Below are 19,073 nucleotides of genomic sequence, written 5' to 3'. Positions count from 1 at the left end.
ACAAACGATTGCAAACTGGGTGACTTTAAACAACAGTAATTTATTCTCTCATAGTTTTGGAGGCTGGAAGTCTGAAATCTGTAGGGCAGGGTCATATTCTGTCCGAAGGCTCTAGAAAAGACTCCATCCTTGTCTCTTCTTAGTGACTGGTGGTCTCCAGCAATTCTTGATGTTCCTTGGCTAATAGATGTGTCAGCCCATTCTCTTGTCTCCTTTGTTATATGGTCTTCTCTCTGAGTCTTCTTATAAGGGTAGTGGTCACATTGGATCATGGCTAAACTTAATCAAGCATAATATCATCTAAACTAGATCATATCTGCAAAAACCCTATTTCCAAATCACATTCACAGATATTGGGCATTAGCCTCAGCATAGCTTTTGGGGAGACACAGTTCAACCCACAACATATGGTATGCCTACCAACACAATTCTTTTTCAGTAGGTGAAAGAATTCTTGCAGCTTCCAACAGTGGGCCATAGTTGAGCCGTAGGAAGACATGAGTCACTGTGTTGTACTCTGTGCTGAACTGTCAACCCAGAGTTCCAAAGACCTACGCACATTCAATTCGCCTAATTCATAGATCAAACCTGGCTGAATCCTTCATTCATAAAGTAAGTCTTTAAGTAATTAACTCATATCTTCTGTGACCAGTGACTATGCTAGGCTCTGAGGCACAGGGATACAAAGACTTAATAATGAAATCAGGATTGATGTAGCAATAAATAATCGCATTGAATGTGATGTGTAGCAATATAGGATCATCTAGTACTTTCTAATTAACTTCTACTCATCAGATATGGAGTTAAATTCCAAATGTTTTTATTTTATTTTTTTTTTTCAGTGTTCCAAGATTCCTTGTTTATGCACCACACCCAGTGCTCAATGCAATATGTGCCCTCCATAATACCCACAACCAGGCTCATCCATCCCATCATCCCCTCCCTTCCAAAACCCTCAGTTTGTTTCTCAGAGTTCACAGTCACGCATGGTTCATTTCCCCCTCTGATTTCTCCCAATTCACTTTTCCTTTCCTTCTCCTAACGTCCTCCATGTTATTCCTTATGTTCCACAAGTAAGTGAAACCGTAAGATAATTGACTCTCTCTGCTTAACTTCTTTCTTTTTCTTTTTTTTTTTTAAGATTTTATTTATTTATTTGACAGACAGAGATCCCAAGTAGGCAGAGAGGCAGCCCGAGAGAGGGAAGCAGGTTCCTTGCTGAGCTGAGCAGAGAGCCCGATGCAGGGCTCGATCCCAGAACCCTGAGGTCATGACCCGAGCTGAAGGCAGAGGTTTAACCCACTGAGCCACCCAGGCACCCCATGCTTGACTTACTTCACTCAGCACAATCTCCTCGAGTCCTGTCCATGTTGATACAGAAGTTGGGTATTCATCTTTTCTGATGGAGACATAATACTCCATTGTATATATGAACCATATCTTCTTTATCCATTCTTCTGTTGAAGGGCATCTTGACTCTTTCCACAGTTTGGTGATTGTGGTCATTGCTGCTATGAATATTGGGATACACATGGCCCTTCTTTTCACTGCATCTGTATCTTTGGGGTAAATACCCAGTAGTGCACTCTTTCTGTGAAGTTGGCATTACCCTGGTCCCCAAACCAGGCAAAGACCTATCAAAAAGGAGAATTTCAGAGCAATATCCCTGATAAATATGGATACCAAGACTCTCAACAAGATCCTAGCTAATAGGATCTAACAGTACATTAAAAAGATTATCTACCATGAGCAGGTGGGATTTATCCCTGGATTGCAAGCGTGGTTCAACATTCGCAAATCAATCAATGTGATAGAACAAATCAATGAGAGAAGAGAGAAGAACCACATGGTCCTCTCAATTGATGCAGAAAAGGCATTTGACAAAATCCAGCATCCATTCCTGATTAAAACTCTTTAAAGTATAGGGATAGAGGGAACATTCCTCAACTTCATAAAATCTATCTATGAAAAACCCACAGTGAATATCATTCCCAATGGGGAAAAGCTGTTCCCTATGAGATCAGGAATGTGACAAGGATGTCCACTCTTGCCACTGTTGTTCAACAAATTCTGAATATTTTTACACTGATATACATAAAATTGTAAGATTAGCAGGAGAAATCAGTAAATTTGTGTGAGGACTTTTCCTGGTGGTCTCACCCGAATATTCACTCAATCTTTATTTTTTTCCTGTTCAATAAAATTTGGGATGCACCACTATCTTTCTCTTATGTAGACTAGAGTCTCTAGTCGAGACTTCTAGATGATGAGGTGAGGCAGCCTTGCTCTCTCACAGACTATCTAATTTTGGACATTCTTTATGTCATAGGAAAATGACATGTCCTTTTCTGTTGTAACATGTGCCCTGGCCGGCTATGTTTTTTCACATTTCCTACCCCATCAAACATTTGCCTTCTATTATTTTCTGATAGACTGGGAGAATTAAAACCTCCTTTTTTTTTTTTTTTTTTTAAAACTCTCCATTTATGTGACAGAGAGAGACCAGATATCTGCAGAGAGAGAAGAGGAAGCAGGCTCCCTGCTGAGCAGGAGCCCGATGCGGGACTCGATCCCAGGAATGAGAGGCAGAAAACCTCCTTTTATGGTTCATAACTCTCCACACATGTACCTGCAGATATCTGAGCAAACCAGGGCCAAGGGGAGGAGAAAATAGAGGCAGAAGACACTATGCTCCTCAACTGCCCTGAGACACAGGCTAATATTATTTTATAGTAGTGTCATCACCACATTTTGACTCAATACCCGGAAGGAAAAAGTCTTGGAGATGAGACATGGGGTATTGTCTGAGCAGCTTACGTGTCTTTCTCGAGGAACATGAGGATTTTGAACTAAGAGTCTCTGGGATGAGTTCTGTGGGGTCCACTGATGCTCTGAAATTATAAAGAGTTTTTATTATAGGAAACAATTCAGAGCATTCTCAGGGTTAAAGGGCAGACTGGATTAGACTCACAGAAACGCCTTGATTAAATTTCCTCTTAGAATTCAGGCTGTGAGACTCTTAAGCATAGGAAACAAACTGAGGGTTGCTGGAGGGGACAAGGGTGGGGGGATGGGGTGACTTAGTGATGGAGGGCATAAGGATGCAATGAGCACTGGGTATTATATAAGACTGATGAATCACTGACCTCTACCACCGCAACCAATAAAAGTTATATGTTAATTGAATTTAAATAAAAATAAATAAATTTAAAATAAGAATTCAAGCTGTGGAAAGCACTGGTTAGGTCTCCCACACATGGGGGAAATCTCTGACAAAGACCCTCCTTGAATCTCACCAATGTCGTACTTTGCTCTCTGATCATCCTGACTTGAGAAAGTCTTCCTTTCCTCACCCTTTGAGCCCTGATAATGTTCATAATTAGTAGCATTCAGTAGATATTAAGTGTCTGATGCCCTTATTCTTTTTTTCATGCATGAGTACAGTGCTTCCCTCCAAAGCCTGAAGATCACTGCCTTCCTTACACAGCTGTGAATTTATTCACTTGTATTCCCAGAGCAGCAACTTGCATACTAACTCTGTGTCACCCCGCTGAGGAGCACATTCACGGAGATATACCTTTGAAGAGGGGGGAACGTGAGGAATTTGACTCGGTAGATCTGTCTAATCATGGAAACTACTGAAGACTGTTTTAGGCACAGAATAGATAGGCAGATTGAAAAGGGGAAGTTGACCAGATTACATAAATTTCCTTTCAACTTTTAAGATTTTAAAATTTAATCCAAAGACTATTTCCTGAGGAAAATGAAGACCCCAAGTCCACTCCTGCTATGTGAGGAGGGAGAACTGACCAAGAGCCCAGGTACTGGAAATTATGCCCAGTCATTTTCTATTGGGTTTTAATTGGTGACATCATCCCCTCTGTGGCTCTTCTGCCTCCCACATTAGTTGAGTGCCTTATGATTTTCTTTCACATTTTATTGTTGCATCAGTCCTGGAGGATAGCTGTAGAAGAGGAAGTAATTCAGTTTTATATTTTCCAAGAGAAACTTTGATGACCTATTTCTTTTGTTTTAGGCCCTTCTTACTGAAAGACTTTCCACTTCTGTCCTCCAAGATGCAACTTTTCCCTTCGTTCTCCTCTTTATAACTAACGGTTCAAATTAAAATGTCTTCTTTCCAGTCATTCTTCAGATATCTATATTCTTTGGGTCCCACTGGAGATATCTTGCACACTGTTGGACACACTGAAGTTCAAAGGAAAAGCCGGGAGGCCTGGGTGGTTCAGTCAGATAAGCATCTGCCTTCAGTTCAGGTCATGAATTGGGGGCCTAGGATCAAACCCCTCATCAGGCTTCATGCTTAGTGTGGAGTCTGCTCTTCCCTTTCCCTCTGCCCTGCACCCTAGTCATGCTTTATCTGTCTCTCTCTCTCTCAAATAAATAAAATCTTAAAAAAAAATAGGAAAAGCCGGGGTGCCTGGGTGGCCCAGTGGGTTAAGGCCTCTGCCTTAAGCTCAGGTCATGATCCCGGCGTCCTGGGATCAAGCCCTGAATTGGGCTCTCTGCTCAGCCGGGAGCCTGCTTCCACCTTTCTCTGTCTCCCTGCCTCTCTTGTGATCTCTCTCTGCCTACTTGTGATCTCTGTCTGTCAAATAAATAAATAAATAATCTTAAAAAACATAAGAAAAGCCAGGACTGGAGTTATGAATTTGGGAGCCATGATTTTATGGATGGCATTTGCAATCATGGATTAGATATGCTAATGAGGGAGAGAAGACAAAGCGGGGTGCATGCAGAGAAGAGAGACGGCCAGAAGCTGGACTCTGGAGTACTCTAACATTTGAGTTCTGGCAAAGGAGACCAATGATGTGGAAGAGAAACCAGGGAGGATGGTGTCCTGGAAAGCAGGTGACAGTGGGGTCAGGGAATACAGAAGAAGAGGTACTTTGAGGAGAACCCCTCAGCTATCATTGGAAGTAGATAGAGTAAGTCAAGGACCAAGAGAAGAGTGTTTGGCAACATGGACTCTTCCTAGTATTTGTAAGAGTTCGCTTAGCACAATGAGCTCTGGTATCACCATGAATTCTGGTGTCACCAATATTTTTCAGTTTTTTTTTTTTTTTTTTTTTTTTTTTTTTAGTAGGCTCATGCCCAGTGCAGAGCCCAGTGCAGGGCTCAAAGTCACAACTGTGAAATCAAGACCTGAGCTGAGTTCCAGAGTTGGACACTCAACCAACGGAGTCACCCAGGTGCCCCAATAACTAACAATTTTATAACTTTGGTTCTGATTTATGTCCAAGCCTACATTTATCTCTTTCAGTTGTAACTGCAGCTGAGAGGCAATAAAGAGTAGTATAAAGAGCATTGTCTTTGGTTTTGGATTTGTCTTGGTTTTAACACCATAATGTACTAGCTGTGTGTTAGAGGAGTCACTGAACTCTATGAGACTCAGTTTCCTCATTTATAAAAATGGGGATACCAAAGCACAGTTGATACAGTTTTTATGGAGATTCAAGACCTGATAGTCATGGTAATCTAGAGCTCTTTTTAATCACCTCTGAGTCCCCAGTGCCTAACTCAGAATCTGACACATGGTAGGTATTCAACGTATGTCTGTTGCAGAAATAAATGAGATGTCTGGCTCTTACTAAATGGGTAAATAACAAATATTCATTCCTTTTTTTTTCTTTACTTCCCTCTCTATTTTTTCTTGATTACATATGACCCCACTACAAAACCTAAACTCCTTGTTCATGAAGTGTGTTGAACATTTCTTTCCTCTTTATTGAGAGATTGTTTGCCCATGCCTTTATTCATAACCATTAACTGATTATCTAAAATATTAATTCTTAAAATATGAGAGCATATGTTAAAAGATGATTATTAGTAGTAGTCTGGGTTGTCATTGGGCCCATGTGGTCATTGGCTTCTGGTCATGTCTGTCTCATTTACTCTGTTTCATACCTGTCTCTCCACAACATTTGCTTGGCTTATCTTCTAAGGGTATTTTTCAGGGAGCTTTCTGAGTAAGATGAGTGGTGATTTCAGTGACAGTAATACCCAAGTGTTTAACATAGTTAGGCAATGACTTTCACATTTTGGGAAAAGGAATGAATTTTCAGGGAGTTTTTTTTGGCTGGCATGTCAAGCAGTTTATAGTAGGCTGACTTTAAGCTGGACTAGCAAACAATGGTAATTCTTTGAGAAACTATTCCTCAGTTGCGAATTGAATTTGAAGAATGTGCAAAAGATCCCACAAAAACCTGGAAAGTACTGGTGTCTACTGGGATCTCTGATGCCGGTCAACAGCAGGCATGAGCTCTGTATTCCTTTTCAATCCATAGGTATTTTTGCTTCTCGGTCTCTTGTTTTCTTACTTAAAAAAAAAAAAAAAATAAATATATCTGTCCAATAACTCCAGTTCCATTTTCCTAAATCATTCTGGAAAGCTGGTGGTTTATATGGGGAAACGTTCTTGTCTTTTCTCTGGAACAGTAGCTTTTGCTTATATTAGTTCCTGAACAAAATGGCCAAGAGCTTTAAAATTTTAAATCCTAACAATCAAATTCTGCCAGCTTTGTGGGTTGAGTTTACTCTAACTTTTGGCTGCATCATTTTCTGGACAGATGTACTGACTCAAGTCTGTAGCATACTGACAAATAAAGTATTGACATTGTCAAAATCAAATTCCCAGAGCAGGTCCCTTAACAACAACAACAGAAATAATTTAAGTTAAAACAAAGCAGCTCTCACTTAGAAATCAAGAGAAAAAGTGGCTTGATTTTATGGGTCCAGAAATGATGACAGCGGGTAGCAATGGACTGGGTACTAATGGCACAATATCTGATAAACGCTTGCTAAACAGGTCAGAAAATTGTTTATCTCACTCATCAATAATCTCAGGAGCAGAGAGGCTAACCAGGCTCTTTCCATTTTTCTGGTCTGCCATCCCAGGCTGGGTCATTACACCCAGGCTTGTCACCTCATGTTCCAAAATGGCTGCTGCCTGGTTAGGTGTCATTTTGGCATCCCACGGCGGAATAAAGGAAGGTACAAAAGGTCAAAAGCACAAGACAGTGGGTCCTATCCCCTTTATAACACTTTCCTGGAAATGATAGCAATAACTTCCTCATATGTGTCATTGGCTAGAATGGATCACATGACCATCCATGGCTACTGGGAAGGCTGAAGGATCATGGATATTTAGCATCCCAGTTTCTATTGTGGAAGAAGTCAAGGGAGGAAGAAGCCAGAAATGGATCTGCCATGACACTTTCTGAATTCAGTGCAAGTTTTAAACTATCATAAATTAGTTGGGAAACTGGCCATTCTTGAGTGAAACTAATAAAAAATTCAACTTAAAACTCTTAGAAGACATCTTGAGGGAGAAGGCAGATTCACTTTAAGAGTATTCTTTGGGCTTGATCATTTGATTTTAGTTTTTCCACTTGCTGCTTGTTTTGAAACAATTCCTTGCTGCTTCATTTTGTTGTCTATTTTGTGTGTTTTCCTGCTTTATAGATCTTCCCCAAGGTGGCTGACAGGGAGGAAGGAAGATAATGAAAGGGATTAATGTGAGGTAAACTATATTAACAGATATTCTGCCTTTATCTCTTCACCCCACTTTCTCCCCCAATACAAATAAACAACCTAGAATCTAGAACATTCTAGGCAGAAATTTCCCATAGGAAACCATAAACCCTTGAGGGTAGTGAGATGGCATTTGAATGACAGCCTTTTTTGGGTGGAGGTGGCCTTGGGTGGGAGCTTGGGGGTCAACTTCTAAGTGATGAGGGAGCAGGAGGCTGGCTGAGGACAGAGCAGAAGCTGGCGCTGCGCACCCCCTCTCCACCTGCTCCCCTCCGTAATATGTGTGGCATTCCTCAGGCACCCCAGACTGCCATAAAACGATAAATAGTTAACTTGCAGAGATCACAATCCTGCAGGACAGGAATCTCCCTTGCTCTACAGATGTCCTAGAGATCTACAAACAGGGAGGTGACCTTATCAATAGCACAAATTTCCAGAGGCAAATAACTCTCAGTTCCCGAAGCCCTAATGTCTCCCTCCCCACCATAAACTGGAGGAGGCTGAGGTAGAAGGGAATGTAAATGATAGCAGGATCATAACACCCCACCAAGAATCTCCCAACTATCTTGATGTTAATGGCTGGCCTAAGGACGACATTGATCAAGCCACAAGGGCGGCACCTTGTAGGCCCTCTTTAACATATGAAAACTCCGTTGAAACCTCCCTTCCCCTCCCCTTCCCCCAACTGCAAGGTATATAACCTGCCATCCCTCACAACCCAGGGCAGCAGCAGCGTCCTGCCCATGGGTCCTGTCCCCGTGCTTTAATAAACCACCATTTTGCACCAAAGATGTCTCAAGAATTCTTTCTTGGTCATCGGCTCCGGACCTCAGCTCACTGAACCTCACCTAGGTTCTAGAACTTCATCATAAGGAGAAAGGGACACAGGAAAGAGAGTACAGCCCATGCAACACTGGGGATCTTTCCTTGGGAAGTTTTCGTGTCCTGGCAGGAGTGCTGGGCAGCCTAGGGCATGGCCAGCTTATGTGCAACACTACCACGCCCCCTCGCCCCCCACCCCCGCCTCCACCCCACCCCATGACCCAGGGAAGCAGGTTACGGAAGCTACATGTGAAGACGCCTCTTTCTCTGACATGTAGCCACCTGAGAATTGATTGCCCCAGGTGAAAAAGCTTGTGCAGAGGCAGAGGAAGGTGATGACAGCTAACTGTCTGGGGAGCACAGAAGTGGACTCAGACAAACTTTATTCAAGTTTGGCCAGTGGCATGAGTTTTGAGATTTGGATGGCTTCATTTGGCTTCTTTGAGCTGATGGAGAAAAAATGTGATTCACAATTGTATTCGGTGACCATCTAGTGCCCTTATAAGCTCATTGGCATGCACGCCTGTGAATTTGGCCATTTATTCTGAATAAAATGATGCTTTGTTGTGATCAAAAATACTGGAATAGCCTGAGGGCAGGGAACTCAGGTTTAGCTGAGGAGAGAGGTGAGCAGAGCACACACTGAGCCTAGTGGCCTCACTCATCCCTCTGTTCATTAGGAAAGTCTGCTGGCAGTGAGGGTCAGGATGCCCCAGCCACACACCAGAGCTGTCTGGGGGCATTCTGAGTCTTCTGGTTTCTCACTCTACTTGTGTATGCCCTCAATAGGTGAATGTGACAGGACACGTTGGGCATGAGAGTGGGACCCAGTAACAGGGGAGCACATTGGGACAAGGGAAGGTGGATTGGGTTTTGAGGAATGCAGGCCAGGGATAAAGTCTGGAGAGCCCTGCCTGCCCTCAGATCTCCCGAAGGACCTGGGACATCTGCTTGCCTTGGTGTTTCTCTCTGACGCGAGGATAGTGCTGTGTGGCTTCCCCATGGTGGGGTCAGAGGTTGTGTTTGCAAAGTTCTTTCAGGTCTGTGGAGTGTTTTTTAAGTTTAAAGATTCCAAGGACCTAGACTTCCAGACCTAGGTTTTATTTTTTAAAGCAGTTATCCATAGAGAACCATGCCAACTGTGGAAAACAATTTTATTGAACCCCATTCATATTGTGAAATGTCAGAAGAGGAGCCAGGCCATTATTTTAATACTCAGACTATGTCTACCCAGACCTGGTCTTCCAGGTGGAAAATGCAGTCAACCATATGTAGATTATACTCATATCAGTTTTTCTTCACACCACTGCAAAACAACCTGTATTTGCCCTGGTTGTTTTTGTTGTTGTTTTGTTGTTGTTGTTGTTTTTTTTTTTTGGTTGTCCTTGTTTGTTTTTGAGGGGAGCATCATAATTATTTGGCAAATATAATTCCATCCATTTGACAAGTTATTAAAACTTGGCCGGGCATTCCAGTGTTTTGCCCGTGTGTTGCCAACCATCTGGTTGTTTCTACATTTGTGACTATTCCTTTTATGTCTGGTATCTTATGGACAAGGGCCGAATTTTTCCACCTTTCCTTAGAATTATAGTCTCAAAGTTGTAGATCACACTGATTCAAAACCTCCTCCCCCACCCCGGTTTATATCCTAACCTTTTCTGGCTTATTGATTGAATTTTTGGTCAAACACTCATGGTTGCATCTGTGTTTTCTTCATTTCAGTCTGGGAAGTATTTGGCGGTTTCCAGTGGAAAGTAAAACTTGCATTTCAAATACAGACAAAGTAGGGAGACTTAAATAAACATGAAGGTTTTGTTGCATTAAAGAGCAATCCTTAGTATACTTAAGAAATAATTTAAAAATTTTGGGGTTTTAAGGGACTAGTTTCTTTCTTTTTTTTTTTTTAACATCTTAATTTTATTTTATTTTTCTCAATGTTCCAAGATTCACTGTATTAGTTTATTTCAAAAGCTCTTAACATTCCATTGGGGGTTTCTTCTTAACCAAGTTTGTCTCTCTCTCCTCAGCATCAACTGCCAGACTGGGTGGGCTGCACAGAGCCCTCAGCTAGGAATGGCTGCCATCCCTGGCTGGTATTTGCTTTAATTTGGGGGGGGGGGTGTCTGTCTGCACACTGGCAGCGTTTTGTGACTAAACGTACTGGCTACTGGGGTAGCTTCAGAAAGATATTTTTGACTTTCATAGAAGATCTTGATTAATCCATCAGGGTCTGACTGCAAGTGGCCAGAACCCCAACTTGAACTCATATAAGTCCCAAAATTCATTGTTTTGTGGAGCTGTATGTTCCGAAGTGAGGGGGTTCAGCTGGCCTTAAGGATTGAACCTCGGAACCAGGACTCTAACAGCCCCTGGACATTCTGTCCATTTCTGGTTTCTTCTCCATGTGGCATGAAAGCTGTCACTAACAATTCTAAGATGCTGCCGCCACAGCCTCATGACTGGAAAGCAGAGGCGGTGCCCAGGATCTGGTTCCAGTTAGAACGATTCCAATGAAGTCTCCTGAGCCATCTGAGCTCACATGAACAGAAGTCTATTACCAGAACTGGGAGAGGCTTCATTGGATAGACAAACTTAATATGTGTTTTTTACACTGCACATTTTGGATTTGCTGGCTTATAGAGATTTGGGGGTCTTGGGGCTCTTTAAGAATTTAGGCAGGTGGAAGACTTTGGATTTAATTATTTATACATCAGGGAATCCTGAAGAATTCACACCAGTTCCAGAGAAGGATGGCAGGGGCTCTGACCCCATTTGGGCACTAGATGAATCTCCTCTGGCCGAGGCTAGACAGAACCGGAAGTAAGAGTAGAAAAAACTTAGACCTCAATTTCTTTAGATTTTAAGCTATAAGACCCAGAAGGCTTCACTCTTGGACTCTAAATTTTCCTTAGGAATTTCATAATGGGATGAACTTACATTGAAATTGGAACATTTTTATATTGCTGGTATTATATTATCAGAATATGTGTATGATAGATCATCCCCTTGCTTAAACTCTGGTGGACTACTTTGGACAGCATGGACTGGTCAAAATATGAGATTGGAAAGGACAGGCAAGAGTGAATTTTTAGCCTAGAGGTCAGTGTGGCTTTGGAGTTGACCAAAGAATGAGTCTTCCTCAGCTCAGAGCTTTTTGGGATCTGGAAGGATCCCCAAATTTCACCCTAAGAGCATAAAAATGGGACAGTGATTAGTTCTGCAGAGGCCCCTGAAGGTGGGACAAGTGGTCTTGATCCTCTCTCTGAGGAAGCAGCCACACTTGACCTCAGGTTAATGGTCATGCCCAGTGGGGCCAGCAAATAGCCTGCTAGATATGTTAAGGAGACTTCCATTTTCCTCACCTCGTGTTTCACTTCTGGCCTCTGGCCTCATGCTGTGCTCCCTGTCCTCCCTGAGACTTGCTTTATCTGAGGCTTGAGGGACTAGAGTCCAGTCTCTCTTGGTCTACTTTCTCTACTCCATGGTGTTAATGCACTGGAAGACACAGGCATATGAGCCTCCTCTTCAGGTCTGCCTTCCTGGTGGAAGGCTGCATTTGGTTCCTCTCCGACTTGTGCATGGGAAGACACTGGGTGGTGGCTCAGGCCTGTTGTTCTCCCCCCACTGTGAGGCAGTGGCCCTGAGGGGTCTGCTGTGTAGGCTTGACTTTCCCCTCTGTGTCCTGAAGGGAGGGAGACAGGAAGCACGGTGATGGTCCCATATCAGACCCACCCTCTCTAATGTAACCCTATTGACAATAAACCTGATGGTTTGATTTTTTTTCACCAATTCGGAGACTTTGATGCAGCCATTATGTTATTTTTTCAAAGTAAAATGAAACAAAGAAACTAGCAAAACAACACTTTGGGTCCAGAAATATTCAGTTACTGTTTTGAATCACAGTCCTTACTCAAGGCATGATTTCTCTATGAATTGTGTGCATTTTGGATTACTTTTACCATTGATTCATTTTATCAACTGATTTTGAACTTCCCTTCCTTTATTCTGAGGAATAGCTCTTCACAGAATTCCCTTGCTAGGAATTATGTATTTTTGTTTGTTGTGGCTGTGCCTGTACACTTGCGGATGGGTGGTGGTGTCTGAAGCAAGGAAAAGAGAAGTGAGATACTGAGTTTCACTTTAAACACGTTCCATTTGGAACTCACATGGGATCCTCACGTAGGCAGTAGAGACTGTTGGTCTGGGATGGTTAGGCCAGTGCTGGGCATGTTGCTGTCATCGGTTTTGCTAGTAGCCAAAGCCTGTGTAGCATTTCATACTCCCTTCCCCAAAGCCATCCTGGGATGGGCCTTCCTTTCTTCTCTGGAACCCAGGCTAGTTTTTATTTTTCAGAGCCTTTATGCCTCTCAAGGAACAGAGGGAGGTCTGACAGTGAGATATGAGTCCTTGAACAGATCTGTACCTAAAGTGAGTAAGATGCCAGAGTGGGAAGGTGAGCAAGGGCCAGGTGAGGTGTTATAGCCCTATCCACTGTGAGAAATGAGCCCCGTGGATGTTGGTCAGGCCAGCCTGGCCCTGGGAATCTAGCTCTGGCTTCCCAAGGGCATTCACCAGCCCTGGAGAACCCCTTGAGGTCACTCTGCGAAAGCTGAAGACCTAATAAGGACAGACATTCCAGAGTCATTGGAATTTGGGTCTCCATCCTTGAACAAAAGTGGATTTGCACTTTGACCCTGGAAATAAACTGGCCTCCTAGAGCACTCTTGGATAAGACCGGAAGTTTGGAGCTAGACCACAGTAACAATTCTAGGTGCTGACTGTGTCCATATTGTCTGTTCCTGAACAAACCAGTAGGGGTCTCATTGGAGCCATGGCTCTGAAACATCCGGCCTGGCAATTGCTGGGCATCTGAAAGATCACCCAAAGTACCATTGCCACTTGGTACTTGGCAAAATATCCTTGAATCTGGATAATGTTTACTGGCACGAACTATGGAAGTGACTTTCTCATGGTATGAAATTGCTGGAGTCGTAGCAGACTCTGCTCACTTCTTTCTTCTGTCCGGACCATCTTCCCACCTGCTCCATTCAAAGACTCCTTGAATGGGGAGAAACGGGAAAAGGCACGGACAGAAAATTCTTTTGACTTAACCTAGCATCCCTTAGGTTGCCACTTAAGCTCATTTCCTCATTTTGTATCCTGGGGAGAAGGAAAAAACAACTTGTCATAGCCCTAACCTGTCATGGAGGCTCTGCGAGGTTACCTCCTCATGTTCCCTTTGTTGGGTCATAGAATTCCTGTTGTCTTGACTTTGGGTTTGTCCTTTTTCCTTTTTAGAGAGGCAGTTCATGGGGCTTATAGTTTTAAAGAATGTACCTGGTATCATCTTTATCAGATAAGAATACAGAAAACTACTACAAAATGTTGTGTGTGGTATTTATTTAGCAAAGAGGGTGGTCTGGTCTAAATTTCTAAGAACAGTTAGAATACATCAGGAATCACTTTGTCAGGTTTCATCCTTTTGCTCCCAGAGTACTGATCCCACAGCACAGAGTCAGAATGCAGTCTGCAGACCTGGAAACCAGTTTCACGGCCTTTATGCCTTGACTGCACATGTAAGGAATGAAATCAGGAGACCTACAAAAACAATCATCAAGAATAGAACATATGGTCACACTTCTAGTCTCAAGAAGAAGCTTTCTGTCAAGCAATTCAAGTGCACATACATTGATTTGTGCCTGCCCAGATTGACTGTTCCACTGGTAGATGATGGTTTGATGAGTTCTCTGAGAGTGAGGGGCTCTGGGTGGGGGCTGGACAGCAAAGATGGCTTTCCATCCAGCCCCCTCTCTTTCTCTTCCTCCAATTCTTTCTAAGCAGACACAGATGATGTTTACCAGGAAGCATCAAAAATGATACCAGTTTGAAATATCAAAGTAGATAACAATCCAGGGAGTGAAAATATCTGCTAATCAAGCCACCATACGGTTTGTTTAACTGACCCAATTTGTGTGTGCTGGGGGGCAGGGGGAAGAAAGGGTCATGGTAGATTGGCCTAGCACCTTTGGAAAACCTTAAATTCAGGACTTACCTTAGGGAAACTGAAGAAACTGCCTTGAAAGTGCGATTTCCAGGTCTCCCAGAGACCTTTATTCACAAATGACCTTCATTAGGCAACTCTCTGAGGCCTAAATTGTCAGTATTAGAAAAGTCTTTGGTCTTAAGTTTTGTGGTAAGAAGGCAAATGTCCCTGAGAGAGCACATGCTCTGCTTCTTCTATTCCTTCCAGAAAGGAGGGAGGTTGAGGACACCCAGCGCAAGGTGCCATGATGGTGTATGGGGGGCAGGAGTGTCCCCCAGAGAGGAAAGTGGCACGGTGGGAGAGATGATAAACCCAGCTCTGGAGGCTCGTAATTTGTTTTAGAATGGTGGTGGCTTCCTAGATTAATTCATTTTCAATATCAGGGGTCACAGGTCATATCCGGGCAGGAGCAGCTTCTGAGGGTCTGTGAGCTGGGAAGGGGAGAGCTGGGCTTTGGAATGGGACAAAGCAGGGCTTGCATTTGGCTCCAGCTCTGGTGCAGCTGTGTGACTCTGGGTGAACCCTAACCTTGCTCCCGGCCTTCTTTCTTCGTCGGGAATATGGAGGGAATAAATGACACCTCCCAGGTGGTGTGCGCTCGGAGCACCTCCTATAACGCTGGGTTAGGTGCTCATAGTAGTGGGAGGTGGTGGTAGACACGCCGTAACCGCCCCCCCTCCGGTCCATTTGTACTTACCGTCGCTGCGCATCATATGGCTTTTCTCTCAGCATACAAATGCTGGCTCAGGCAATTATCAAGTGGAGACACGCTGACGGTACTTGGTCATTGGCAGGAAGAGAACAAACAAACCCATGCACAGACACAGTTGGAAGCTCCGATGGTGTAAGCCCCGTAAACGATAGTCATTAGATTTTGGCAACCCAGAGGTATTTCCCCCTGGCCCTTCCTTGTTTGCATATCACCATGCTTGTGCTCCTTGAAGGTTTGGAATGTCTCCCCATATGCTGGGCTGACGGGACCGTTTGAGTGTGGATTCTCAAGTAAGCTGGACACCCTTCTAGGCTGTGTCCAAGGATAGATGCAAGGCAGGGCTGGGAAGAACAGTGAGTATATGTATAAACTGGTCTTCTCTTCCGAGTGTCAGTAATGAAAGTCAGTCGTTTTCAGGCCTAGGCAGATGGTACTGATTTTGTACTGATTGAATCATGAACGCCCAAGAGAAGATGTGACAGTGCTTGGGGGTCACTGACCTCTTGTTTTCAGCTGTGTGTCCAGGACATAACTTTCCCTAAGGGAGATTTGGAAGCGAATTATAGAGAAAAACGTCATTCGCATATCCATTCGTTTGTTTCCTTCCTTGGGAGGATGCCCAACTGTGAGCAGCCCTTTGCCATTTTGGGGGGACCTTGCTTTGCTCTTGAACACCTTTCAGTCTGTGTGAAATACTGAATTCCTGGGACTGATTGCTGCTGGTGGAGGAAATAGGGATCACAATGAGAAAAAAGCTGGTTAGTCAGATGGCAGGGAAGGAGGAGAGGTTTTGTAGTGAAGCCTGGGGGGAAAGAAAGGAAACTTAGAGAAGGGAACCCCAGTCCTCTGGCTAAGTAGGTTCTGGAAGGTTTCTCCTGGGTGAGGACGGAAGGGTACATGAGAATGATTGAAGAGTAGCCATGATTGCTCATAAATTCCAAGAAAGTCACCGGCACCTTGTGTGTACAATCTCCTCAACTCAAAATTTTGTAGAGAGCACTCGGTTTCTTGTCTATGATTTCTCCAATTGTGGGTTTATGGGACCCTCGTCCCTGGAGCCGGGGAGGGAAGGCTTTGTGGATTTTGCTTCCTGCCTGGAGTCTGACAACATGCCTTTGTCTCCAAAACAGGCACTCTTTCTTTACTGCTTTGACATCATCAGATTCATTCTCTTCTTTTTTTTTTTTTTTTTTTAAAGATTTTATTTATTTGACAGACAGAGATCACAAGTAGGCAGAGAGGCAGACATAGAGAGAGGGAAGCAGGCTCCCCGCTGAGCAGAGAGCCCGATGTGGGGCTCAATCCCAGGACCCTGGGACCATGATCTGAGCTAAAAGCAGAGGCTTAACCCACTGAGCTACCCAGATGCCCCCATGATTCATTCTCTTCTTTTCCATACCTTGGATTTCTTTGAGTGGGACCATATGAGTTCTCCTTTTCCATCATGTTACTCCTGAGGCAGTGGGGCAATTTGTGGAGGGATGAATGATGTATGCCAGCGTCATCTGTGCTTACGGTGTTCAGAATTTTCATCCAGTATTAAAATCACATACTAACCAATCCATGTGTCATCACATGAAAAAATTCATTTTTTTTTCATGTTACTCAGTTTAAAGGTTTTCTGGGTTTCTTAAATTACTTTTCATTTTCCTGAGAGGTCCTTCCATCATTGAATAAACAGTTTCAGATCCAGGTTTGCCTAAAATTTGTTTGACTGTTGTGTGAATGTTTAGCATCTATTTATATTATGCGATGTTGCAGGATCTGTTATAATGTGAGCTGAGAGGTTTTGTTTGACAAAATGTTGTGTTTCGTTTGGGTTATTTTTCAAAATCAAGAATACATTTATGGAACCTCATAACTGAAGATAAAAATGTAACTATGCTTCTTAATAACTTGTTTTTCTTCTTCTGGGACAAAATATGGAAACATTTAAATTAGCTCTATGCAGATGAACCAGAGGTTTTCCTCCCTTTTAAGATGTTGATGATCTTGGTTTTTTTCTTTGTGGAAATGAATGCTTTGGATACAATGGATAGTCATCCTCATCATAACAATTTTATGTTGTTCTTTTTGGAGGTATTTGAAAGATCATCCAACTGTACGTTACAGAATACTAAGAGCTTATTTGATATATGAATGCCTCTGGAGAGTGTGTCAAATTATGAATTCGTTATTCCTGCACTAGCAAGGCAACATGATCAAGCCAGAGAATGCCTAGAGTTTGTTTTGATTTGTTTCACTTTTGTTTTAAATTTACCACCCACCGTTATCCAAAACACATGAAAGTTGTGGGTTTGATATGTTTGTTTTGCTCTCATACTATAACGGTGTTCAATCATGACTATACTTAACGTCTTTAGGACCAGACAAATTAAAAGTCATTTGCTCTTTTGATAACAATATCAGAGAACATTGGGAAAAAATTCCTTTTCACAATCTGCCGTTCCCCTAAGTTGATAGTTGCGCTGTTTGCATAGCTGACCACCCACTGAAGCCAAGGCATGTGAAACTGCTGTCCACTAAAATGGGCCTGAAAGTCACGTGGGACCCACCCAAAGATGCTACCAGTAGACCCGTGGAGCATTACAACATTGCCTATGGGAAGTCACTGAAAAGTCTTAAGTACATCAAGGTGAATGCTGAGACGTACTCCTTCCTTATTGACGATGTGGGTAAGTGACACTCTGGTCTTGTTCCCAGTCAGAACTAACTGTACATCAACATGCTCAGTTCCCTTCTTAGGTAGGGTGGCTGTTTGTGAGACACAGTGTGGCCAGGCTCCAGGAAACTCACGGTTCTTTGAGAACAGGTAGCCAAGGTCATGAGGTTGTTGCTCAACCTTTATCTTGCCCTGGACTTCCTCATTCTGCATCTTAACTCGAGTATTTCTGGATAGCTCTCCAAATAGATGTAGGAAACCAGTTTTTAGTTTCTGAATTTGACTTTGGAAAACATGTGGGTCCTTTGTTTGTTTCATAGAAACTTAACTACTTTGTAGCCTAATCTTGAGATTTCTAATTTATAAATCAATTAGAGATTACTCAAATAATATGTCCCTGTGAGAGTGTGTGTGATATGTCACACTTAGCCACATCTGGTTCAAAGATGCGACATCCCCCCCATTAAAGTTGATTCTGAAAGTCTGCGATATTTAAAAATTCTCCTAAATATGTTGTTTTATTAGTGTAGGCATAGGTGGTTTTGAACTTGGGCTTTGAGCTGCTTCCTTGGGATCCTCTATCATTTGCTTTTTTGATCCCATGAGCCTGAAACTCGCATTTATTCTACAGTTCAACCTCATGATGGATTGTAAGGAAATAACAGAAGTCAGCATCTCTGACAACCAGGTCTCCCTGTGCCAGGTTACCATTTTCCTGCCTTCCTTTAGTGGATCAAAATCAACTTGTGGCTCCTCACATTCCTGGCCATAGTCTACACACTTTCTCCCTCTCCACCTCCTGCATATATAGCATTATATATGTTAGGCTTTCTGAGTAACGGAGCAGAAAGAATATAGAACGAACATAAAGGGAGCCGGATTTCCTTCTTTGTGGTTCCAGCTAAACGTACATTTCTCTGAATATTTTCACATCAGTATGACCCTACAAAGTCCGACAGTGAGGTTAAATGGAAATTCTGTTGGGTCAGAGGCATGAGCCGGGTCATCTTTGCTTGTTCAAACCTTAGGTTGTTATGATCACTGCAGAGAAGAAAAACATGCAGAAAGAGAGCCCTGGAGCTTACTGAAAAACAAAGTGTCTCCCAAGTAACTCACTGATGAGTTAGCAGGAATCAGAGACATGTGGATTAAATTTCTTTGAAATAAGAATTACCTCAGAATGAAGAGAGAAAGTGCCTGGTGAAGCATGATTTTCCATGTGTCTGACCTTAGAGAGCAGTCCCCAGTTAGTCCGGCAGACCGTGCCAAACCTGAAATGCCAC

The 19,073-nt window shown here is 43.0% G+C and overlaps 1 protein-coding gene across 6 annotated transcripts in view; it reads left to right on the top strand.

Moving 5' to 3' along the window:
- The window catches only part of FNDC1 (fibronectin type III domain containing 1), a 112,025-nt gene that overhangs the window by 10,867 nt on the left and 82,085 nt on the right, over positions 1 to 19,073 (top strand). For 5 of the 6 annotated variants that reach the window (XM_045080089.1, XM_045080090.1, XM_045080088.1 and 2 more), the window contains exon 2: positions 17,609 to 17,803. The exons of the other annotated variant lie outside the window; for it this stretch is intronic. In XM_045080089.1, the coding sequence (XP_044936024.1) occupies positions 17,609 to 17,803 (195 nt within the window). The remainder of the gene's footprint in view (positions 1 to 17,608; positions 17,804 to 19,073) is intronic. 6 annotated transcript variants of the gene reach the window in all.

Source organism: Mustela putorius, unplaced genomic scaffold (assembly GCF_011764305.1).
Source record: "Mustela putorius furo isolate JIRA1106 unplaced genomic scaffold, ASM1176430v1.1 tig00000450_pilon_pilon_pilon, whole genome shotgun sequence".
Classification (NCBI taxonomy): Eukaryota; Metazoa; Chordata; class Mammalia; order Carnivora; family Mustelidae; genus Mustela; species Mustela putorius.
This window is presented reverse-complemented; position numbering and strand designations above follow the sequence as displayed.